Here is a 26,745-nt window from a genome sequence, read left to right as displayed (position 1 = left end):
ACATCTATTCAAACTCAAAACACATTAGTGACATGTCAACTACTAAACCTAATCTTAAAAAGCATAACTATAACTATAGCTACCTCATAGACAAGCAAACTATGCTCTTATAATATACTAGACATCATTATGATTCATTTTAGTTTTTCAACAGAGTAAATTAACAAAAACATATTTAAAAGATTTAAACATTGATAAAAATAAGAAAAATAAAAAAGCTCATGATGAAAAATTGAAAATATTAAAAAACTAACCAATCGTATTAGTTCTGTTTTATGTTGTTAGCAAAAAACACTTAAACAAGCCCTAAATGCATCTATCTCACATTCTTAATTAAGTCTTTACAATTGATCATTTTTGTCCATTTTTAATTTATTTATTTTTATCATTTTAATCTTATCTTTTCAAATACATTTTTAATAATTTAGTATTTTTAAAATAAATTTTAACATTAGAAAAACCAAAACTAGTGGCTACACAAATTCATAGAATTTGCATCCATATAGATATAGGCCATACCGAACAAAAATATCACTCTCCTAGTGGTCACTCATCAATGCTAACAATCCATCCCACTTTCAATTTTCAAATTCATCTAAGAAACAAAAATTAAAAAAAAAATAAGAAGAAAGAAAATTAAAGGAGCGGTCCAGCTTGTGCTTTGTGTTATGAGAGAACAGGAATCTGTGAAGACAGAAAAGCTGAAAAAAGTGTGTTTTATGCAATAATGTCCAAAATTGAAGATCGAGTGGTGCATATGTGATGCTACTTCTGTGGCTTTTGTGAGGGATAACAACTAGGGAATGAACTCATTTTATTTATCTTATGATAACGTAAGCTTTCTTGCAATTATTTTAGACCTTTTTTTCTTCTTGTGTGGCAAACGAGAAACAATTTCTTTTGGTGTATATCATGAACCGATCAAAATGGAACCATGTTTTTATTTATTTATTTATTTAGGGTTGGAATGTTGCGGTAGTGGTTTTGTGAGAAATGATAAGCAAACATTTGATATCCTCCACGTGTCTTGTTACTTGTTACGCAAAATTTTCTTTTTAGTTGTAAAAAAAATTAACTAATAAAATGGTTTTTGATTTTTGAGAATAAAACAAAAATACTTCCCGCAACAAAAATACCTCCAAAATACTTTAAAATGTTACAAAAATGTTGGACGGTAAAGAAATTTTTTTCCGTTTAGTTGAATTAGCCAAGGTGACAAACGAAAATAAAAATATAGCATTTTTAAGACTAATGTGCTTAAAAAAAAGATTGAGATTAAGACAAAGAGATACTGAAATATAAAAATTAAATTAAATTTTTATATTATATTTAGTGTAGAATATATTGAACCGAATTATATTTTAATATTATGTTTAATTTAAAATAAATATAAAAATTAAGAAATAAATTTTAAATTTTAAACTTAAATATTATTTAAAAATTATTTAAATAAATAAATTTAATTAAATAATTATATTAAATCCTTTATACTACTATTAAAATATCAAAATTAAACTCTAAAACTAAACCAAACTTATATGGCTTAAACTAAGTCACCTACCTCATTTTGTTATAACATAAGATTTTTAAATTGTTTATTTAACTATTAATTAAAAAATATATATTGGCAATTTTTAATTGAAAATTAAGATGTTAAGAATTGAATATTCCTATCTTTACGAAAAGTCTGTGCATGTCTCTTAGTCTTTCATTCATATCATATCCCATAAATAATATTTATTAATATTTTTCATTTAACTTGAAAATATTTTCCACAAAATAGAACATATTCTCATATAATATTTAATAAAAGAGGTATTATCAATTCATATTAAAAAACATTATTTAAATATTTTCATTTCTTTCAAGTTATGGGCTACACGTTTAAGTATTTCAGTTTTAAATTGATAGTGGATATCACAAAATCAAGTGTCGACTTTAACTGGGTATTGAATTTCAATTAAAAACATTATGGAGTTATTGAGAGTTTTCTATAACATGATTATATATACTCAAAAATAAAAAAAAAGAATTATCCATATGAAAAATAATATATAAAAGTTACATCTAGATTAGACAAGTTTGCTATAATAATTTTAGGGAAAACATAAATATGCTAGACAAAAAAAATCAAATAGTTATTTTTTTTTAAGATAATTAAATATACATTTTCAATCAAAATTTAATTCATAAAGTTGGGTTTAATAGCACAAATTCAAAATAATACATATTTGTATTTAACATAATTATTATTAGTATAATGATTATATAATTTAAAATAACAAAGTAATAATAAAAAATTAAAAAACTTTTAAAAAGGATAATTTAATATTTTAAATTAAGAATAACTTAGTGTCGCGAGTGTATGCAAATAAAGTGATGGCATTATAAATTCCAGAAGATGTTGCTAGAAGAAACAAAGATAAGAGAAAACAAAAACCACTAAATACTAACATTTAATGAAGTCAATGTATTTTTTGTATTTTGCTTTTCAGGTCAACAATAAAAGCTATGGCAGTGATTTATTTATTTATTTATGTCTTTTATTTTAAGAGTATATATTAAGATTATTAATTAAAAATTTTTAATACTAAAATATAAATTTAAGTTTTTAATATATTTATTATTTAAAATAAAAAATAAAATCAATAATTAATTTAACAACATATTCTTGAAATACATGTTAACAAAATAAATTATTTATTTATTTTTTATTTTTTGTTTATTTTTTGTTTATTTTCTGTAGTTTTATTAGAGCCGTATAAGTTTAATTTAATTTTAAAAATTATTTTAAAGAATAAATGTTTTTTCTCAATTATAAAGTCTAAAAAAATTTTATTCTTGATAATTTCATATCAAGGGTTATAATATAAAAAATGGATAGTGCCACTTCTATTTTAATAATATCGTTCTTTAATCTTTGAAATCATATAATACAACAAAATTATATTTAAAATGACATTATTAAAAATAGGAATAAAGTTATTATTTTTCTATTATATATTCATATATAATGTTAGTGTATATATATGTATGTATTTATTTATTTTTATTCCCGTGTTATTACTAACTTATCTTTAAGGAGTGAAGATGTCTGTACACACATACCCAAAACAAATAAATACTTTGAAGGCGGCAACATTAAATGAAGTCAATCTATCTATTTGATTTTTTCTATCAAGTCAACAATAAAAGCTACTTTAAGATATTTATTTATTCGTTTGTTGATTTTCATAGTAAGCATTCTTGTCATAATTCTGAAATATAGAGAATTTGGTTTTGACATGAAAAAGTAGCAGAGTAAATATTATCAAAAATATTATTAAAATAAAGTAATATAAAGTTTAGATTACTTTTTAAATAGTAAATTTAAAAAATAATTATTTTTTATTAATATAATAATACATGATTAGATGGTGGTGTAAAATTCTTATATCAATAATAATGCATGAAAATAAAATTTTCAGAAATATAATAGTCTAAAACTGAAATAATGTAATGCGTTAATATTTATAATTCTCTTGTGTGACCTGAATCTTTTATAGTAGTATTAAGATAAAAAAAAATCAACTTAAATAATATAAAATCTAGATTAATGCTCCATTATTTTTTACTTTTTAGGTATATATATAATATTACATGTAATTATATATGTGCATATGAATATATATTCTTTAATTTATTTAATTACACTCCAGTTAAACTTTAAAGGATTAAAGTAATAATTTTTTTAAGTCAATATCTTATACATTATGTTTTAGTCTGCTTTCCAAAACTTGAGTAACACTACACCAAGTTTAAAAATTAACAACATTAGGCTGACCCTTATTGGTTCCCCCCAATAATTTATGTGCTAATTACGTGTTCTTTTACAATAATACTGAGAAGTCAAGGTTGGTGAAATTGGAGAATGAAACGCATATCTGTGTTCTTTTATTAACACATTTTTTACTGGATGGTTTTAGAAATATTTATAACTACTAATTAATTATCTCTATTGTTTTTTATTTATTTTTTAGACAATGTAATTAAAAGTAAGTAATTTGAATACTTATAAAAAGTAACACAGATAATTTGAGAAAATATTCAGTTTGGTCTCTAAAGTTATATTCGAGTCTCAATTTAATCATTAAAATTTTAATTGCCTCAATTTAATTCCTAAACTTTTTAAATTTTAATTATGTTAGTTCTTGCGGTGATTTTTGTCATAGTCAATTAAAAAATTTAGAGACTAAATTTAGACAATTAAAATTTTAAAGACTAAATTAAGACTTGAGTATAACTTTAGGGATTAAACTGAATATTTTTTTTCAAATAATTTAGTATAATTTATTTTAAGAACATATAAATATTTTTGGGTCAAATTAAAAAGATTTATTTATAGGGCTCTATTGAATATGATAAAATCAGACATGGTCCTTTCAATGTGATCATATTTGTTTTTCCGAGTCATTATGATGACATAGCCAAATCATTTCATGGTTGGTTAATTGGTGTCCCTTCATTTCACCATGTGTCTTGTACATTAGATTTGACGAGAAAATAACTCTACACTCAGCTCCTTGTATTTTTGTCCATAAATTTCTGCACCTCTCACTTTCATTAATGTTTATTGATGGCCCTTTTACAAGTTGACTAGTGATCTTCATGCAATCAAACATGGGGCTGTCAAACAAGCTAATTCAGCCCATTTATGTTTGACTCGTTAAGTCTATGGATTAAATAGATTGATTCGTTTAAATTTGTTTTATTTGTGAACTATAATTTTTTAGTTTGGGTCATTATCAGTTCGATGGATTAAACAGGCTAATTCGTTTATTTTTTAAAAAATATTTTAACAAAAAATATCACTTTTAAGTCAAAATTTTTAAAAAATATTTTTTTTTAGTTGATGGGTCGAATTTTCGGGTCAGATCGAGAGAAATATTAACTAAAAATGTAATTTTTTTAAAAAAATATAAATAAAAAATAAATGGACCACCCGTTTAGCCCCAAACTAACCCGTTTAACCTGTCATTTTTTTCGGATTAATCAGACTTAGTCCGTTTATCCCAAAATTACAAAATCTACTCATTTAAATGGGTAAATAAACTGGCTCGATAAATTTAGTCCATTTTAACGATTCTAATCAAACAGATCACAAATTAAATAGAATAACTAATTTTAATTTGGAATATTTTTATAATTTTAAACTTCATTTGTTTTATCAATGTAACGAACCCTAAATAATAGCATGACAACCCATTTGTGAATGTTTTACATACGTTATTAAAGTGATAGATTCCAATCTCATCCGTGACTTTGTCAGTATCGAAAACATTTAGTTTGTGTCAGGTGCATATCTTCATTTGAAGAGACATCAGACAAATAGTAATGTCAAATAATTATGTCTGTCCATTCAAAACGCAAACTCTGTATAATTAGAACCATAGGGTTGTATTATTGTTGAGCCGAGAGTTTCTTTTATACCTAGATTAGATGTCCATGGTTGATTTTGTTTAAAATGTAAAAGTAAGTTACGATTTTAGGCAAATTTTTATAGGTGTTTTATTTAAGAATTGTCACTCTTAAAAAAACACATAAAATATGTGGTGCATTATATGGGATTTGGGATTTGAGAATGAAGGAAAAGGAACATAAAAATAAGGTTTGAGCTTTGTTGAGAGAGTAAAAGTCGAGGGGTTGAGCAAATAGAATTTTAACAAAAATATTATAATTTTGCTAAGTGTTCAAAAGATTTGACGATAGGATAATATTAATGTTATTTTAAATATTTTGGGATAAAAATAGAACGATTAAAATGTTAGATATTAAAATAATTTTTTTTTTAAAATATTAAAAACTAAAATAATATTTTATTATAATATTTTTTATATTTTTTAAAATTGAGAACGAAAGATACCTATTTTTGCTTTTTATGTTTGAACTTATTTTGGGGTAGATTTGAGAAAAGTCAACAATTATATACATCTAAACTAATTAAGGACACTAAAACACATTTTATGGTACAAATAATAACACATCATCAGTCACATAGATATGAGAGCATTTGACACTAGGCAACAAGCTTAAATCTTTGTGGTTATTAAAATAACAACAAGAGAGCACAACTAAATTGTCTGATATTTTTTATTCTGATAAATTAATGATTAATTTATTGTAAATAAATTATTGTATATATAAAGTAAGATTTAAATTCAATATACTTGTTTAAACAGATTAACTTAATGAGTTAATTACTAAACCAACTTAAATTGATTTAATTTATAATCTCTAAATTCTTGCAAACATACACAAATTACTATATACATAAACGGTTGGAATTGGATTAAATGTTTAAAAATTCACATGATCACTTTTTGTTGTTTTTTTTGTATGGATTACTTTTTTGTTTTAATCTTTGTCATTTGTATTTGTATAAGGTTTAGCCAGCCAAGTGTTATAGTTTTGGACATATTTTAATTTTACTGTATTAACATTCGAACTTATTTAATTTCTTAAACTAAGACTAAGTCAGTCTAACCCTCAATATTTAGCAAGAAAACTAAGAACAAAAGAGAAAGAAAGTTTTGATAGAAAAAACGCTTTATTACTCAAGTGTTTATTATAAATGACTCGCACACACAAATTCTAATTCTTACTCCCTTTTTATAACCATCTACCTCCTTAATGGATGATTAGGATTAAATATATTCAATGGTCTAAATTGATCTTCTAGAACCTTCACTACAAAAATTTATCTTATCACATTTTTCTAAATACTTCTAAATTATTTCATACTACTTTTTATACTTTTAAATACATCTGCACTCTTCTAAAAAAACTCTATGACCTTTCAAAATTTTCTAAAATCTTCTATATTATTCCGGGATCTTCTAGGACATTTTAGAACGTTCTGAAACTATCTAAAACATTCTCAAATACTCTAAAAAATTATACAAACATAATTAAACCTGACCTTTTAAAATTTACCATGACACGAGTCTCGCTACTTGCTTCCAGTTTCTTCTTCTTCTTCTGTTTTCGGTTCCTAGTTTTTTATTCATTAGTGTTCTCTTAGCGAGCCCAAAGAAAAGATATAGACAAACAATTGCCAACTCTTTTTTTATTTTTCTTTCGGTGTCTTTTTGGCACATATCCAACTACAAAGCGGTTATGACTATTGACTAAACAGTTATTGGGCCATTTTAGGTTAACCTGGGCCACATGCTTTTAAACTCCAAGTTTAAATATTATGTTATGTCACATATAAAAAAAAAGGTTTTTTATGGACAATCTAAGATTGAAAGATTGGATCCAAAAAAGGCTATAAATATCAAAATTACTAAAAGCTTTAGATTCTTGACCAAAAAACAAAAGCTTTAGATTGGTCATTCTACCAAAAAGAAAAGTAAGTAACTAAGTACCTTGGAAACATCAAATTTCAGGCTGTGGAAACTGAAAAATCTTTGTAGAGAAACTCCCACGGCTTTCATGGCATGGGACCTCAATTGAATTAGGTCAAGCTTATTTGAGTTCCTGATAGTATGATTCAGAAACCAACAATTCAATAAAACAATATTGTTTTTTGGCATAAAAAAACAAAAAACAAAAAAACTATTTTCAAGTTATAAAGCTATTAGACCCAAGTAAAGAAAGAAATAGGAAGGTGGGGGTGGTTTGTCATTAAGCTAATTATCAATATGGTGATGAACCAAAAAGATTATGATAATAAGCGCCGTTTGGGAAATTTTAAAAGTAATTTTTTTGAGTTTTTGACTTATAAAAAATAGTAGTATTAATATTTAGTGTAATTTTTAAAATTAAATTGCAGTTTTTTAAGAAGTTATTTAAAAACTTATAAAAAAGTTAAAAAAATAACTTTTCTCATAATACTACTATTTTTTATTATATTTCTATAAAATAAGCACTTTTAGATTTTAAAATCCAAAAACAAAATAATTTATTTATAAATTACTTTTAATATAGTGATTTTTTATTTAAACTATTTTGTCAAAAGAAATTTAATTAATCTGTTTACTCAAATTAGGTCTAAGAAACCAACAAGAAAAATTAACTTGTGGGACCAATTGAGGTATTACTCTTTATTTATTTTGCATAATGCTAAGAGCGCTTAATGATTTTTAATAAAGAAAAATTTGATTACGAAGTTAAAACTTTAAAATGTTCAATTGGGTATTATTAAAGAAAAAGCTATGGAAGTTTCGAATTTAAATTACCTTGACTTAGCTTACCCTTTATTTAAAAGCGCATTTACAATGCAAATAATGCATTTTTTTCTTTTGGAATAAATAATATTAGAGTATTACAATGAAAATAATTTTATTTTATTAAGAACTTTGGCTAATATATAAAAGATTAGGGATTCAATTTTTTTTTAAAAACTAATTTGTCTAATATAATAATTATTAGGAACTAATTTAGAATATCACTTTTTTTTTATTACATATTGAGGAAGGGTTTGGTATTGCTATTACTTATCAAAAGTTTCTTATCTTTTTTATTTTTCAAAAATTATTTTTGAAAATATGTAATAAATGTATTTAGTAAAATAAATAAAATAAAAGTTACTTTGATAAATACAAACAACAATAGTAATATTATGTGTTTAATTTTGACATGTATTTTGACCGTGTACAAAATTTTACTAAATCACCAAATTAAATTCATATGATTAGATGACTTTTTAATTGGTGAATTTGAAAGTGAATTACTTTTGATAATATATGACAACGTACGACGTGATGTTTATATAAAATTTACATTATCAGTATATAAAAATTAAATTATAATAGTATTTGTGTTAAAATTCTTTTTAAAGTTTGAAATCATTATAATAGAAATAAATATAGTAATGAATAATTTTTAATTTTCCTATTTCTTAATGTATAATATTATATTAAATTTTTTAATTTTAAAAATATAAACTAATAATGTTTATAAAATATTTTCATAAGTTCTTTTAAAAGTACTTCTGAATCCTAAGATTTGAAAACAAAAAACACAACTACATGAACTTTTCAACTTATTCAACATAAAGTGTTATCTTATAATTTTAAAAGTATAAATATCTTTCCAATAAGTATTATCAGTTTCACCCTTTGTGTTTTGTTATATTTTGGATTATCAACAAGCACTTCTTAGTAGTTGTGTCCATTTTGAGTTTGACGACCATAACAAATGCAATGAACAATAATGTATCTATCCCCACATGTGCAATATTTTGTAGTGATACGTATATATAGGATATGACACAATAGAAATACATACAAATTTTAAATTTTTATAAAATATAAAAATATGATATATATAATATTTTTTGGATAAATTTTTTAATTATTTTTAATATTTTTTAATTATATAAATTATTTAAAATATTTTTTATTTTAATAAATAATAATAGATATTATTTTTAAATTTATTTTAAAAATATATTTAGATATACATTTTTTTTATTAAATAGGTCTAAGCGTATCTATTTTTTTTATTTTTATTAAGATGCGATTAAATATAAAAAAATATCTATATCAAACAAATATTGTATCTAAAATGTATTTAATACGCAATTAGTAAAGTGTCCATATTTCATAGATTGCAAGATGAAGGAAGTAAATAGGGATTAGAAAAAATTAAAAGGAGTTGTGTCTGCACATGGAAACATTTGCATGCCTTATCATGTATAGTTCATATTATGAAAACCTCAATCTTTCTTAAGAAAATGAAAACAAGTTTCATCACATTGTACTATAAAGCTAGCTACCAAAATCAACTATAAAAACAAACCATAAAATAAAATAACTAAACCAAACCAAAGAAAGTTAACAATAATAATGGTTTGTTCTATATATGAGAATTGAAAGACTTTGATATCGTTACCTTATGGAAGGAAATGTTTTTGAAGCGCTTCCTTCTATTGTAAATCCTTAATTGTATGTCATTCTTGTTATAACAATGTAACAATTTCTAATCTATCTCTTAATTTGATTAGCCTCTTTCATCTTCCACTATCCCAAAATGTGAAGCTTCAGTCTCAACACACCGAATCAATTAAGTCCCTTGTGACGTTATTGGAAGGTATATTGTCTTTGTCTTTGTTTTCTTGTTTCTATTTCCGTTTCGGAAACCAACCAACAACAAAATACATACTTGTTGATGTTTATGCCTCATTTTTACAAACAAGTACTCCAACCGTTAAAATCTCAGCGAATTTAGGAATAAAATGATTCACGTCCGATCAATTTGAAATTGGGTTTTGACTTTTGAGTTGCAATGACTTGGAGTTTAGCCGGTCCGGTTCGATTTTCAAAAACGTATCATCTCTAGTTTCATACGAGTTTTTTGGATTTAGTTATGTTAGATTAGATTAAAGTGTGGTTAGTTTTTTTAGTTTATTGTTGTAGGTGTTACATATTCATCGGAGAAATCAAAATTAAGTATTGGACACTACTAAAAACAAATTCAAATCAAATTAATTATTTTTCTCACATATTTTTAGATAGATAATAATGAATACTATTTTCCATTGTCAATAACACGCAGTAAAGAAAGCTTAACCACAAAAAAAAAAAGTAAATTTAAGTGTGTAGCTTACTTGATGCTGTTAGAAGTTGTAATGATGTAAGCGATGTTTGTGCCAAATAATGGTTCTGACAAGTCATCCGTACTCTCTCCCTCTCTTTGTGGTTCAAAGTACGCACGATAGAGAAATAGTTGATGGACAGTGCAATAAAGCCAATATTTTGGAACCTTCATTCGGCTCTTGCATGTTTTTCGGATACAAGTCACTACTCACTAGCAACTTGAGATGCTTGAATTGAATTGGTCTCAACTAAATCATATTTTCTAGTGAAAAGTCTTGGAACAACAATTTTTAGCCAAATACTGCCAAACTTACTACTTTCGGCTTTATTTAATGTAACCTAGACCGACACGAACACGGGATACGATATGACATGGGACATGCCGTCATGTGAATTTTAAAATCTTATATAACACGGGACACTTATTTTAATTATATCAAGTATTTAAAATATTTTTTATTTTAATAAATAATAATATTTATTATATCTAAATTTATTTTAAGAATATATGTTAAGAATAAGACTGGACACGCTGACACGTGATTGTATTTAGGTTGTTCAAGCATATTCGAAGAAGAATTTTTTATTTTTTATTAAGAAACGATTGGACACAGCAGACACGTGTGTCAGATGAGTGTCGTGAGTGTCGTGTCCGAAATGTGTATGTGAACACGACAATTCAGCAAAATGTCCGTGCTTCATAGAATGTAACTTTAGGAGTATTTATGGATCGAAATCAATCAGCAGTATTTATCCAAATTCGATTAAAAAATTAAGGATATTGATCCGATTTGTAAGACTTTCGGATCGAATCTAATCCGCACACTAATAAAATTGGATTGAGGATTTTAGATAGATATCCGCATATCTGTGGATCCACAAAAATAAATAAATAAGTAAATATTTTTTTTATATTTTATTTCAACTAATAATTTTTATATGTTTTATTTTTATTATTTAAAAAAAATTATTTAATAATATTTTAAGAATAAACATATTTAAAAGAATAAAAAAATATTTTATTAATTTTTTTAAATAAAAATAAGTTTCTTAAAATATTTTTATGTTTTACGAATATATCCAATCTTATTCAATCCACAGTTAATTCGATCTGACAATTTTTCAATCTGACAATTTTAGTATGAAGAGATTTTAGCCATATAAAATTCATCCGCCTTCACCCGAGCACCCTGAAATAAATAAATGATAAATAAAACAAGTTTTATAGAACCTAGGTTCTTGAAATGAACCCCAAAATCCAAACTCCACAAGAGTTGCGAAATGGAGACTTCCAAGCTGATGTAAAACCATGATATGATTGTAATATCATTTGCCTCAAACAAAGAATGTTATCATGTTTGAGTTTCAAGAACAATCGAACCGGAAGACCATTTTGATTATCGGGTTAAGACTGAGAGACTATTTTGATTGTTATCTCAATAGAAACCTCTAGTAAAATATCCTCACCATAAGTCCATAACTCTTCTTCGATGCAGAGCTAAGACTCGGAAGTTTTTTGTGAGATGGAAAATTGCCGGTAAAGTTCAGTAAAGAAAATGCTTATGGTGTATGCTACCTTTATTTCTTAATTACTCCTGTACTTTCATAGTTTCATATAATATGCATTTATTTAGTAAAACCAAAAGGTGGAAAGAGGAACTGAATTAACTCATTACATTTGCATCAGGTTTAACAGAACAAAAACCTTTACAACCTAATTTCCCAAACCACAAAAAAAAAGGAAGAAAAATAATTCTAATAATAATAATAATAATAATAAGGTAATATAAAATGGAATTTATCTCGTTAGGGAACAGGCTGGTCTTCAGAATTGGAATCTACATGTACATAAAAACTAGCTGCTACTATCAGATAGCAAAGCACAAGCATTACCCCCTTGAAGTAATTTGCAGTTCCTTCCTGCAAAATCAATAATAATTTACCATGTGTCGTTGTAAGCTCCGAACATCACACGATACGCCACATAAATAGTTTTTTTTCTCTACATTGGTAGTGTTAAAAGAGTTTTCCACTGTCGTCCAATCAGATTCTTTCATTTATACAAATTTGACATAGTGGCAGTGAGTCAAAACTATGTGTCGATATATGATTGGACGTGTGTAAAACTTTTTTAGGCTGACAATGTTTACAAATTAAATTCTCTTGGAAGGAAGAAAATAACCTGTAACATGAAGGCAACAACTATAACAGTTAGAAATAGTGCTGCAGTCTCAAAAAGTTGAAAGTTCAGGTCCAATGGTTGCCCCATTATCCACCCCATAACAACACAAAATGGTATCTGCACAATTAAACAGAGAAAAACTTCAAGGAACCAAATAACATAAGAATATTCGAAATCATATTAATACAGAAATTCAACATCATAAGATCTTTCTCCAAATACCCTAATCCAAGTGCAAAACTTGCAGCATCTTCCACAAAACAGAAGCACACAAACACAGGCAAAAGTTTAGAGAAAGCAATGTATGTTTGCTACCCTGACAAATAATTCAACAATAATACTTACAACGAACATAGATATCTGCGTGGACGACCCTATCGCTACTCCCAAGGAGATGTCCTGAAAGGAGTAAAATTATAAAATTGAAGAGTTATATTCATGTTAGAGGAAGAGCAGAAGAAGTGAAGAGAAGAAAGCTCACTAATTTATCTTTCATGGCAAACATGATAGCACTAGCATGTTCTGCTGCGTTCCCCACCAGTGGAAGCAATATGACACTAATGAATGTTACTGGTATGTTCCATGAATTAGATGCTCCCTGTTATACAGTTGATCAAACAGAAATGTAAATTTCATAAAAAATTTCTAAAGAGAAAAGTACTGAAAATTTTCATTCATTTAAAATACTTGGTATCTAAGAAAAGTCATTTTCTTGTAAAATATTCTCAAGACAAAATGACATTTCAATTAAAATCAAATCAAGCATTTAGAGTGATTTGAATGGATTAAGGGTAACTCAAGTTTAAAATAGAGAAAATGATTTTACTTCAAAAACATCAAATTATGAATGGCAATGCAACAGCATCATATGCTAACAACCATGCATACATAAAACATGATATGCTAAATAATGATTATATTATCTTCTTTTTTCTTTGACAAGGAAGTAATAATTATATTATCAGTCAAACTTATAAACTCAAATGAGAATCTACTTGAGTTTCTGTACCTCTGAAAGGGTATGAGTGTTATATTTCGGGTAGCAATAAAAAAGAAACACAAGAACCTCAAACAGCTAAATGCTCTGTGAAAGAGGAAACATGAAACATTATCCACCTCTATAGCGCCAACCAAATATTCGGAAAGAATTGATATCCAAGCAGTCATAACCAAAAGCCAGATTATTGATTCCCATTTAGAAATTTCAGGAGATTCATCGTCATTTGAGTTGTCGCCTGTCTCTCTCTCTTCCTAAATTGGTTAGCCAAGATGTTATTATGTCAGTACAAGAAGCAAAACCCAGCCAAGCCATGACTTGTATCCCAATAATGAACATTGAACATATTACAAAAGCTCTTGATGAGTGCAGAAGATTAAAGAAAATCGCAAAACTGAAAAATCTCTTTACTTGTACAAGTAAGTGATGGGGGGAAAAAAAATCCTAGCTAGCCAATCATCCACAGGTTTCTTTGGTCTTTCAGATATTAATATCCCTGGAAAACCTGGATGAAAACTTCTCCAAAATAATTCCTCAGGAATAAAAACATGAACCAAACTTAAAAATCTTGGTGTGAATTTTAATCCCTAAGGGAATCAGAAATGGCAGACATATCTATTGGGACATATTACAAATAGTGTGAATTGATAAACGGAGACAGTTATTTTGAACAAATCAAATTCTACTAGTCAGCAACATATATATAGACTCTGCTAATCTGCATTCTGTTCGAGATATATATTATTATCCTAAATAGTCCCTGTCTCATAATCCCGTACTTTAATTCAAACAAATCTACCACATGGCACGCCATTAGCATATACTGTACATGAACATATAATAGAGTGACCGAGGAAGCAAAAGCCAAACAATTCCACCAACCTCGTTCGCAGAGATATAGAGACCACTTTGATTTCTCAACTGGAAAAATAAGTATGCAGCATAGGCCACAAGCATGACACAGCTGCTGAATCTTGAAAGCGCCAGTTCTGACTTCCCGAAGTGCACCTCAGTTCGTGTATAATGAAGAACAGCAGGAAAAAGTAGGCCCATAACTGCCATAAGCAGCAATCCTGAATTCACCGTAGCAGCTGCCTGAATGCTAATTTGAATCAGCTACAGTTTCTTTTATGAAATGAAAATCGGGAAGAAAATCAAAGAGGCGGACACATTACATGTCTACCTTGTTAAATACTTGTTCCTTCTTGCTGAAAACAATACCACCACTTAAGAATGCACATCCAAGCACAAGCAACATGTTTGACAAAATTGAACCCAGCAATGAAAGCTGGACTACTCGTGTCAATCCACTTTTCAGGGCATATAACGAGATTATTAATTCTGTTGCATTTCCAAATGTAGCATTTAAAAGACCCCCAACTGCAAGATAAAATGGAATAAGTGGGAAATAAAATACCACAACTTAGATATCACAGAGAGAAAATAAATGCACATTGTATGATTAAAGTGAATAACAGGAATCAGTATTTTCAAATGTAATATACCATTTAAATCAAGATTAAGAGAGACTTGTCCTAATAATTATTCCCTATGTTACAAAATATCTGCCAAAAAACTTTGGAAACTTGTTACATTAATAGTTCAAGGTATCTAGATATAACTTGTATCAAGATTAAGTTATGAATGTTTCATAATTTTATTGCATAGTGCAGTTTTAAGTTATTTCAGCATCAAAACTGGGTTGATTTTAGAAGAAGATCAAAGATAAAATGTTAATTTATCGGAACTGTTTATAAAATTGCATACCTGTATCTCCAGTGTAAAATGCAAGTTGCCTATATAAGCCAAGAAAAGCATATCATTAGCAACCATGAAAAGTAAAAAACTATAAGAAAAACTTTAGAAAAAAAGAGCACAATATAACATTACTCCGTGGCATAACCGAGCCGCTCTGCCAGAGGCATTATCCCCAGTAAACTAAGACCGAAGACCCAGCCCTGCAATTGACCTAAACAAATCAATATTTGATATTTACCCAAAAATGCAGGTAAGTAAAGAATTTAATGAACTACAGCTCACATGATGACCAGTCAATTTCTGAACAAGAATCGCAAGAGGCCCAAAAGGCATAAGCAAGTTGAGTCTGTTCGAGAAAACCACAAGCCGTATGCTCCTGTAAATAATGCCCCCCAATGTTTCGCTGCAAACAGTGAGCGATTCTCCGGGATGTGATCCACGTGCAGCCATAGTAGATTCTGGCTGGTGATAAGCTATTTCAGGGCTAAAAGGAACTTGATCCTCAAACTTGTTTGTTGGCCTTCCATTCGAAGAATTCATCTGGTACTCGGACAATGTATCATCAAGTTTTAGATCGATTATCGAAAGAATGTTGCATATGAACACTAAGTTTGTAAGCAAAGAAGTTCCAATAGCACACTACTTTGGAATTCTGAACTTGACTTTTGAAAAACATTTTACTAATAATAGAAAAAGGAAAAAGAAAAGAAAAAAGATGACTAAATCTATGTTGCTTTTGGCACTTGAATCATTGTACTATAAAAGCCATCATTTTCCTAATGATGAACATTGCAGATCTCCCACATTGTTTTATGCAACTCACATTAAAAAAAAAAAAGTAAAAATCCAAAAATCTTACTGTATCTAACACAAAAAAATATTACTCCGTATTCATATAAAATATATCCACAAAATTAAGTTTTCTTTCATTTTCTATTTTGGGGAAAAAATTACAATCTCAATTCCTAAAAATAAGAAAAGGAATCAAAGGCGTAATCAGAATGAATTAAAGAACACACCTTGCGAGTCTCAGACAAGTCATCTGAAAATCCGGATGTACTACAATGCAGAGACTGAAAATTAGAGAAAGAGACCAAAAAACTTGTAATTGACAAAAAAAATTAGTTTTTTTTCCCTTTCTAAAAAAATACACTAAGAAAAAGGTCAAATAAAAAAATAATAAGGAAATTTGATATACCCAGATCTTACTTCAGTGTTGGTTGTTTCACTTCAACTCGAGATTCCATGTATTCCACAACATACGAAGTGATTGTTTTGGAATTTCTTTTTCGTTTTCTTTTTTTGGGAGAGAGAAAGAGTTGAACGGTGAAGTACTTCCGTTTCAGTTTCAGTGTGTGTGTGTGTGTGTGTTTTTTTGTGTGTGTGGGTTCGTTAAAGAATTTGGTGAGAGTTCATTTCTCTCTTTGTTGCAGCCGTTTATCGAATTTCTTCTCTTTTTTTTCTACTTTTGTTCTTCTCGTCTTGTTTGATTTGGAAGAACGAAGACACGTTTTTCTCACATTAAAGTAAACGCTATCATACTTTCCTAAAAACGGAAATCAAATTTAGGACACTGAAACTTATATGCTTCTTGTTAATTTTCAATTAATTTACATTAATTAAATGTTTAATGTTTAATTTAGTTATCTTGAAATTGTATGTTAAATATTTTATAAGTTTAATTTTAATAAAATAAAAAAATAAATATCACTGTCTAAATAAAAATATAGAACGAATGCGGAATGCTAATGTATTTTAAAATAAGAAAAAAATATATAATTTTTGAATTTTTAAGTTTAAATTTTAAATTTTAAATTTTAAATTATAAATTATAAATTATAAATATTAAATTATAAATTTTATATTCTAATTCCTTTACTTTAAGTACTAGATTCTATATTCTAAATCTAAGTTATTAATACAAAATATAGTAAATAAAATATTAAATTTTATTTAATTGACAAATTTTTAGTAAATTTTACTCATAAAAGTTTTATTAAAATTTGTGTGTTGATGTGTGACGTCTATGTTAATGTTAGTATTTGTGTATTATAAATTGTTGACTCATAAATTATTATATGTATAACAAATTTAAATTTTTGACATTTACTTAAATAAGTGAAGAAACTGTTTTTTTGGGTTTTTATTGTATTCTTTAATTTGATAGATTAAAAATTAATTGTCTGCGAGATTAAATTTCATTTAAGGGTTAGCTAATAATAAAAAAACTATTTGATAGACTTAAATTGGTTACATGCTTAACATTTTATTTTTGGTATTTACGTACTTGTTTTTGGACATTGTATTTACATGCTTAGCATAATTAAGTAGATTTTGCTCAAATCCACTGGCCCATCCCCAAATTCCAACAACCAAACAAAACCCAGACACGATCAAACAAATACAGGAAACAAAAAGTCAAACAATCTAAATCGACAAAGCCCATATAAAAGAAACACTGTTCCCCCTTCTCTTTTTTTTTTCGTCACTGTACTGTTTCACTTCTTTCCCACTTCCGAAGTTTCAATCAAGACCAATGGGTTGGGGACATAAAAACCGAAGGTTATGCAAACATTGAATTTTCCTTTTTAAGTTACACCATACATGTCATGGAAATTCGACCGACCATGCTTTATATTGGTTGTCGAAAATCTAACATAACCCTCTTCTTTTATCCGAATTTGGGACCGGACTAGTTATGTATCACAAGTGTAACATAGGTGGAGAAAATCCTAATATAGAAGTGAACATTGGAGAAAACATCTTACGAAAAGTTAAAAGTTTTAAATATTTTGGGTGCATCATATAAGATAATGGAGAGATTGAACATGATGTAAATCATAGGATCCAAGTAGGTTGGTCAAAATGGCGGAGTGCATCTAATTTTATATGCGACAAAAAAGTGCCTTTAAAATTTAAAGGTAAATCCTATCGCACTGCTATAAAACCGTCTATGCTTGCTTTATGGTACGGAGTGTTGGGCGGCTAAAGAAGAGCACAAATATAAGTTGAGTGTGGTAGAGATGAAGATGTTGAGATGGGTGAGTGGTCATACGCGATAGGATAAAATAAGGAACGAAGATATAATGGAGAGAGTTTGAGTAGCACCTATTATGGAAAAGATGGTAGAATCGTGTCTCAGGTGGTTTGGACATGTGAGAAGAAGACCGACAGAACACCCAATCAGGAGGATAGATGAGATGAAAAATGGACAAGAGATAAAAGGTAGAGGAAGACCTAAGAAGACCATCTATGAGGTGGTCAAACGAGATCTATATATAAACAGTTTCTTTGTAGACATGATACATGATAGAGCTCAATGCCTCAATGGCATCGTTTGATTTATATAGTTGACCCCACCTAGTAGGACAAGACATTATTGTTGTTTGTTGTTGTTACACTATAACATACATTCTCTATTTTTTTTCGAGTTCTATATAACTATTTTCTAATCACAATTAGAATTTAAACTCAGTGTATGATCCAAAATAATAATAATAATAATAAAATCTAGTGCACTTTCTAAGTAAGACATATAGGTAGTATTTGGTTTGGAATATTGAGACTAAAATTAGAAAATTAAGGCTTAATATTATATTTAATGACTACAAATTGGAACTAAAATTTTAGTTCTAAAAAATAGAATTTCAATTCCTTCAATACTTTTAAAAATAGAGACACAAGAGACTAAAATTTTAAGAACAGATATTAAAATTTTAACAAATAATTTTTTTTAAATACCTTTATTTTAAATTAATAATTTTATGTTTATCTTTTATACAAATTTAATTAGGGCTTATTCAGTATTTCTACCACCTCCTCTGCCCTATCATTGCTGCCAGGACCACCACCTCTCACCATCTAACTCCACTTAATTTCTTACCCCTACTATCACACTTCTACCATTATTCCTCTTTGTAATCCATTACCACTAACAACAATAATAATAATATCAAGAACAACAACATCATAAACATATCTCAAAATCAAAATAGAGAGAAAAGAGAAGATAAGAAAGGGAGAGGAAAGAAAGAGGAGGAGGAGATAGTGGCGCAAAAAAAGGAGCCGACACGTCGAAGATGTGACGGCACGGATTGCTGTGATTGTAATTTGGGTGCTAGGAGACGGGGTCAAAGACAGCTGATGATACTTGTGACGACATATGGATTTGAGAGGAGTTGTCAATGATGGGATTTAAAAACGGTGAGGCCTTTGGACTCGTCGAGGAGTTGTGCGATGGCAAAGAAAGGGAGAGGGATAAAGAGAGTGAAAAGGGTGAGATGACGCTCTGAGTGAAGAGGGTGGCAACTTCCAACGACGTAAGAAGAAACGGTACAAAAAATCACAATCCCCGAGAGTTCCTAGCGGCGCAATTGAGAAGCGTTACAACCATTGTAACGTGCTGTGCTCTAGGGGATCGTTTTCGACGTTAACTTTTACGGTGCTGCTGGCAGCTAAATTGAATGGAGGGGGTCTTCATTGTACAAGCATTTCCAGGACATAGTAAAGGAGAAAAGGGATAGAGGAAAATTAAATCACAGGGATTTGGGTTTTATTTTAATATTAAAGTATAAATAAAAATATTTTAGTAACTTCAATAATTTCAGTCTCTAATTTTATCTTAAACTAAATATAATACTAAGATATAATCTAATTTTATATACTTTACACCAAACATAATATTTAAATTTAGTTCAATCTCTGTCGTTTAGTCTCTTTTTTTCATTCTTAGTTTCCGTTCCAAAACTATATAAATATCCCTAAATCAAATTCTACAGTGGAGGTTATGCAAGATATCAACACACCCACCATTTTAGAAGTTTCGTTCTTTTAAAAATCCAAAGCCCACAAAAATGAAAAAGGATAATAACTTGTTAAAATAAATAGTTTATCACTGTTGAATTTATAGTTTCTATCATATAATTCATTGAATGCAATAAAACAGTTATCAAATTTTTAATTGTCATGGTTGAGTTTGAAAAACTTAAAATATAATGATAATCAAACATTATTTAAAATTAATTAATTGCAAAATTATTAAGTTATTATTTTCACTTTGTTGATTAATAATTTTACAAATGTACAGATTTGATTATTGGGCTGAAAATACCATGGTCCAATATATTGAGAAAATATTCAGCCTTTGGTACAAAATGTTTAAACATTGTGGCTAAATTATTCTTGTGTTGATTGGGCCAAGGAACTAATGAGAAGGCCAAAATAATTTCCTCTTGATCTAATATCATCATGGGTCCGAAATTTGAAAGAAAGAAGAATGGAGTAGAGTATGTTTGGTTTGGTTACCCACTCCCCTCTTTGATAGAATTCAAATTTAATTAACTTGGTTTAATTGCATTAGTAACAGAAAAAAGAAAGTTGAAATTGATTTGATTATTTTTATTGCCTCACATGTTACTATGCATTGGAGATGGGAAGTGGGTTTTAATTGATTTTAATTTCACTCATTACTTCCAAAGTTTTCTCTTTCTTTTCTCTCTTCTCTCTCTTGTTTTCGTATGTCACTTCCATCAGAGAAAGAAGATGGAAGAAGCTATCAGAGGTAGAAGCAGAGAAGCTAGGAAGAAGCAAGCGGCCAACGTGATGATGGCTCTTACAAAAAAAAGATCTACAGTATGGCGTGGCTAGAATTTTCTTTCCACTAAAGGCAAGATGTGGAGAAGAAGTTTCAAGATCTCCATGTCCAAAGTAGTAGCAATCCGTTTCGGTCAGAGAAGAAGATCTCTGAGGTGAAGCTCGTTTATACTTTTTGTTCATCCATCACAGAAGGTAGCTACTGTAGCTACGTGGAGGAAGAAGCAAAAATAGAACAGATGGAGCTATCAAGGATCAAAAGTTCATCAAAGATCAGAAATTTTTCTTGGGGACAAAGTCAAGATGCAAGGCTCGGATTGATGAAGCTTGATGAGAAGGGATGAGAGAGAGGTACATGCATGTTGATTTGCTTTTGGTTTTTTCTATCTCTTCTCTTTGTCCGAACCGGTTTTGGTGTTGAAAAAGAAGAAGTTGGCTCGATTGAACCGTTTCAATCTTGGAAGCTTTTCCTTCTATATTAAATTGTGTTAAAAAATTAGGAACATTTTTAACACAATTTAATATAAACCAAACTGAACACTATAACGGAAAGGAACATACCTTCTTGTTATGCTTTGTGCAACCTGATTTCTTGTGACCTAAAGCACAACAGTTAGAGCATCGCTGTGTTTGGCCCCTACGGGAGAGGTGAGTTTGGCTTCTGTTATCCTCATCTCTAGGTCCTCGCTTCCTCTTCTTAACTGGCTTGTGACTTGGCCTCCGATATGGTAATGGCATGACATCATCATACTGGGATCTCTCCCACAGATCTGGCCCGTTCAGAGGATGTATCACTTCCTGGTAGCACCTCAGGTAAGCATCCTTTTTGTAATGGTCATCCACAAATGACTCCAAGTCCAAACCCTTGAATGTTATGCAGCCAATGGCATGAGGACAGGGTAGCCCGCTCATCTGCCACATCCTACAGGAACACTCACCAGTAGACAGATCTATAACAAATTTGTCTAACCCAATTTCAAGTGTCGAAATGCACCCTCACTCTTCAATTTCATTGACTTCATCTCCTTCTCTCAATCTTTCCAGTGCGTAGACTTTGCACATCTCCACATTTGATTCTTTAGCTCCAATTTAGGAAATTTTTTCCTGAAGTTGTTATAGAGATGCCTCACGCAGTATCAATTGTCCACTCCTGAAATGACTTCATCAAGAGCTGGTAACAAGCCCTGCCTCAGAAAGGTAACCCAGCTAATTAGCATAGTCTTCATCGTAAGTCATAAACTTTAAAAAACAATATAAAGATAATGTTCACCTTCTGCTGATCCGATATAAATGTGCACTTTCTAATTTTCTCAGCACCCAAATCATCAGATAAGTGTCTCAGAAACCAAACACAGGAATCCTTTGACTCAGCTTCAACCACCGCATAAGCAATCGGAAGGATATGGTCATTAGGATCTCTTCCTATTGCAGTTAATAACTGGCCACCCTGAGAAGTCTTTAAGAAACAACCGTCCAAACTGATAAAGGGTCTGCAATGTTGGAAGCTCTTCTTGCATGCATCGAAGCAGACATACAATCTCTGGAATACACAATAATTCATCAATTCGGGGTTCTTGACCTCCTGGGCAAGATCTGGGCTCCTAAACACTTTCAAGCTGACCGATAAACCTGGATTGGCCCTTAAAAGCTCAGCACAGTAATCATTAATCCAAGCCCCTTAGTGTGCAGTATCCCAACACAATGTGTTTGCATGCAGGTGTGTTGCAGGTTCATACTTTTTAACTGCCAGGTGGATTCATCTCCAACCCTATGTGCATAGAGCCAGAATGGACAGTCTTTCTAACAAACAGCTCTAACCCTGACCAAATCACACTTCTTAAATTTGATGCTCCTAACCGTATGAACTGCATAAGCCAGCACAGTCTCCTTAAATTCTTGTCTGGATGCATAAAGTGTTCCTACCTCCCATCTATAGCTGCTCTTATATCCTTCAAAGGTTTATGAAATGAAAACCATTGACCCTCACGATCCGATACATCATCGACATCATCCTCAGCATTATCATCATCCCCCTCATCTTCACCAATCATGTGGTCTATCTCCAACTCATCACTATCTGCTCCATCCTCCTCACTAAACTGACTTATCACACTCCCCTTTTCCTTGCCAGCAGTAGCTTCCTTGGGCACAGAATTATCCTTAACAAATTCACTATCACCCTCATAATCCTCCTCACTATCAGTGAAATGAAAGTCTCCTGCACTGTCCCCCTCCTCATCAGATGGCATATACTCGGGGTCCTCACTATCTTCATCACTGGTTTCACTTTCATCTACTCGAAACTCATCTCCTTCATCTCCACCCTTGGTTCCCTTATTAGGTTCTCCACTTGCCTCTGCTGCCTCAGTCCTGTGCCCTTCGAAAACAACCAAGCCAAGCCCATCATCTGTTCCCTCTTCAGCAACTCTCCCAACATCAACGTAATCCACTTCTGGAAATGGATGCGCATTGCCCACATCGTGGACTACATACAACTCTACCAAGCCCCGTGACCCAGCAATGTTGCACATTTCGATTGCTTCTACGTCACCCTTCAGCATCTTCAGGCTAGTCTCCAAATCACCCAAGCTTGGATCTTTATACCACAATGCTACAATGTTGGCCTGTAAGTATCCAAACTGCCTTAACTCTTCATAGGCCTCAAACACAGACCAACGATCGCCGTCAATGTCCTCGATAATTGTACTTTGACCCTTCAAGTATTTAAATATCCCCTTTTCATATCCGAATGCACCCCCATGATGCATCCTCATGTTTATGAACACCATCTTCTGTTCAATCAACCTTGATATACAACAAAATACATTACTAAGACACATATATACAAATCCTAGCTATAGCAACAGACGCGGAAGCCTGCATTCAACCCCAAAATACTCAAACAGTGCAACATGGTGATGAACTGCAAACCCCCAACATGTTGTAAACAGTTGACGTGATTGCTTGAGGGATGGAAATTAATCGTACCTGGACAATCAGTTGTTGCAGCGATGAAGATCACTCACTAATGTCACAGCACACCGATTCTGCAGCATAACCCCCCAATGGCAACAATCCTTTCTGTACACCCTCTTTGCATCTACGTATGAGGGTTCACACTAACGTTTCAGTTTTCAAGTGTTTTAAGAAAGATTATGAGTTACTTCATGAGTAGGAGTGTTCTTCGCAGGAATGAAAATTAAGGGAGACAAACCGCAAGGACAAACTTATCATTAAATTTTATTTTTAGTGCGAAAGGTCCATTTTAATACAAATATGAATGTTGGGGACGATTTTATTTGAAAAAAAAAAATTTAGAGACAAAACAAATTTTTTGCCTTTACATTAGAAACCAAAATCGAATTTAACCCTTAAATAATTTAGCATAAGTTTTATTAATCAATTCTCAATCATCTCAGTTTATAATCACATTTATAAACCAATAAACATAAACAAAGTACACAATATAAACATATAAACAATTCACATACACTAGTCAAATAATAGAGAATTTTATAGACAATATATATAGCACAATAATAGAAGATATACTCAAACAATCTATACAAATAATAGAGAATTTTATAGACAATATATATAGCACAGTAATAGAAGACATACTCAAACAATTCATACAAACGTATATAATAAAAGTCTATTTTTATACAAATCGTAAACTCACGTGTCAGTTTGTTGTCCAATATTCAACAATAATTCTGAAATAAAAAATCGACAATAATCTTGAGATAAATGTTATGTATTACCGTTTTTACTTCAGCCAACGTCTTTTCTATAAACATTTTATTACTGTCTTCATAGAAAACTTTTCTTTCGTGTTCGATCTCAAATACGTATTATCATCTCTACTGAGTCTAATATACGAGTCTAATATACTATCCGTTTCTTGGTATCCAACTTTTTAAAATTAATGTGTTGCCGTGTCCCTGTCATGTATGTGACCAACCAAATTCATCTTCTTCAAATTGCTCCACATAAATTTAAACCAAGTGATTTATCTTAATGCTAAACGAAAATGTTACGGTTGGTAACCGGAGATTGCCTGAGTGGACAGCGTGGGCTGGCCCAAATACGTGAAGGGGAAGGTCTCCGTGTAAGTGTGCAACTCGGGAGACTCCGTCCGACTTGTACCCGTGAATGAATGGGGGGTGGTACCTGCAAAGACACTCCGATGCCTAAGTTAGCAAGAGTGTGAGCAGGTCTAGAGAGTATTGGGCTTAGAGATACCTGAGGGGTGTCAGAGTATTTATAGTGGTGAGCCAATAACCACCGTTGGAGTAGTGCCGTATCTTTAGGGTGTTAACCGCCCCCATTATCTTGGGGAGGTTAAGATATGGCTTTATGAAGTGGTTAGAGAGATTTTAGGGGCGGTTACTCATTTGAATGAGTGTTTATCTGCCAGCTAATCTCACATCCGACTTCTTCAGACCAAGTCGTGGTTGATACCGACTTCTTATGTGAAGGTCGGTACTTAGCTAGGCTTAATCCTTCAGATTAGGCCTTTTATTTGGACCTGGGCCTTTATCGTTGGGCCAGGGTATGAACAGTGCCCCTACTTGAGCCCAAAGTCTCTTTAGAGTTTGGGTTCAAGTATTTAACTCGGGTTCGTAGCCGACTTATTTGGAGAGAACATGGGTCTTATAAACCGACGTGATTTTCGCGACCCTTTGTTTCTGACAGTTACGTCAATTCAAGCATCGTGTCCGTTAGGGAAGCATTGAGGGCTTTGGTAACGGTGCAACCTCATTAATGACTGCTCCGCTTTTACCATTATGCCCCCTTAGCATGTTTATAAATGTTTTCCCTCTCTTTCATTTTTCCGTTTCTGCAATCTTTCAAACTTCCTCTTTCTTTGTTCGTGCTGTGCTTATACGTACTATACTTCCAGAGGCTTCTGCTTCTTTATTTTCAAAAAGAGGTTAGTTTCTTTCTTTTTCTTTGCATGACTTGATTTTGTAGAGGGATAGTTTTGTAGATTTTTGCTCGGCTCCTTTTCTTCTCTCTAGAGACCTTTTTGATTTTTTCTTTTTCTTTTTCCTTTTGTAGGTTTTCTTCATTTACCTTTAGAGAAAGAAAAATGGCCTCCGTAGATTGGGTTGACGTTACAGTTCTGGGGGAGGAGCCGTTGGTGGATGCGGAGTTCATTACTCACCTTCGCACCCATCATCGGCTCTGTACTTCGGAGGAAGATGAGCCTAAATACGAGTTGCCTGTTCCCGGTTTAGAGGACCGGGTTTGTCATGGGAGAGCCAATGAAACGGCCCCCCACTTCTTCTTTATGTATGAGTGCATGATCACCCGACTGGGCGTCTTTCTGCCCTTTTCAGATTTTGAGATGTCTGTTTTGCAGCATTGTCGCGTTGCCCCTACCCAGCTTCATCCCAACTCCTGGGGTTTCTTGAAAATTTACCAATTTATTAGCCATGCTCTGGATTTCCCGACTACTCTGAAAATCTTTTTCCATCTTTTTCATATGACCAAACCTTTTAGTGGGCTGAATAATAAACAACAATGGGTTTCCTTCCGAGCCATACAAGGTCGGAGGATTTTTACCCTTTTTGATGAATCTTTTCATGATTTTAAAAATTTCTTCTTCAAAGTGCAAGCTGTAGAGGGTC

General features: G+C 30.5%; 1 protein-coding gene across 6 annotated transcripts; it reads right to left on the bottom strand.

The window, feature by feature from the left end:
* Window positions 1–12,227: 12,227 nt before the first annotated feature.
* Window positions 12,228–17,053, bottom strand: LOC107457778 (vacuolar cation/proton exchanger 5). Of its 6 annotated transcripts, none has more exons than XM_016075985.3 (12): window positions 16,727–17,052; window positions 16,537–16,576; window positions 15,800–16,057; window positions 15,650–15,717; window positions 15,527–15,555; window positions 14,943–15,139; window positions 14,642–14,854; window positions 13,879–14,013; window positions 13,244–13,360; window positions 13,108–13,161; window positions 12,763–12,879; window positions 12,228–12,500 (listed from the first exon to the last, which is right to left on the bottom strand). In XM_016075985.3, exons 1-12 carry the CDS (start codon window positions 16,762–16,764, stop codon window positions 12,387–12,389), a joined length of 1,380 nt encoding a protein of 459 aa, XP_015931471.1. In that variant the 5' UTR covers window positions 16,765–17,052; the 3' UTR covers window positions 12,228–12,386. The 6 variants fall into 6 exon arrangements, with proteins under 6 accessions (XP_015931471.1, XP_015931587.1, XP_015931650.1 ...); XM_016076101.3 differs by having other exon boundaries at window positions 16,537–16,590; window positions 16,716–17,051; XM_016076164.3 differs by having other exon boundaries at window positions 16,716–17,051.
* Between the last annotated feature and the right edge of the window lie 9,692 nt (window positions 17,054–26,745).

The sequence above is a fragment of the Arachis duranensis genome, chromosome 1 (genome assembly GCF_000817695.3).
Source record: "Arachis duranensis cultivar V14167 chromosome 1, aradu.V14167.gnm2.J7QH, whole genome shotgun sequence".
NCBI lineage: Eukaryota > Viridiplantae > Streptophyta > Magnoliopsida > Fabales > Fabaceae > Arachis > Arachis duranensis.
This window is presented reverse-complemented; position numbering and strand designations above follow the sequence as displayed.

Bases quoted from the DNA above. Each gene is read 5' to 3' on its own strand.
- LOC107457778 (XM_016075985.3), bottom strand. From the start codon at position 16,764: ATGGAATCTCGAGTTGAAGTGAAACAACCAACACTGAA. The intron at 15,718-15,799 runs GTGAGCTGTAGT...GGTCAATTGCAG, and splicing joins AGAAATTGACTGGTCATCAT to GGCTGGGTCTTCGGTCTTAG. The intron at 12,880-13,107 runs GTAAGTATTATT...TTAATTGTGCAG, and splicing joins CGCAGATATCTATGTTCGTT to ATACCATTTTGTGTTGTTAT.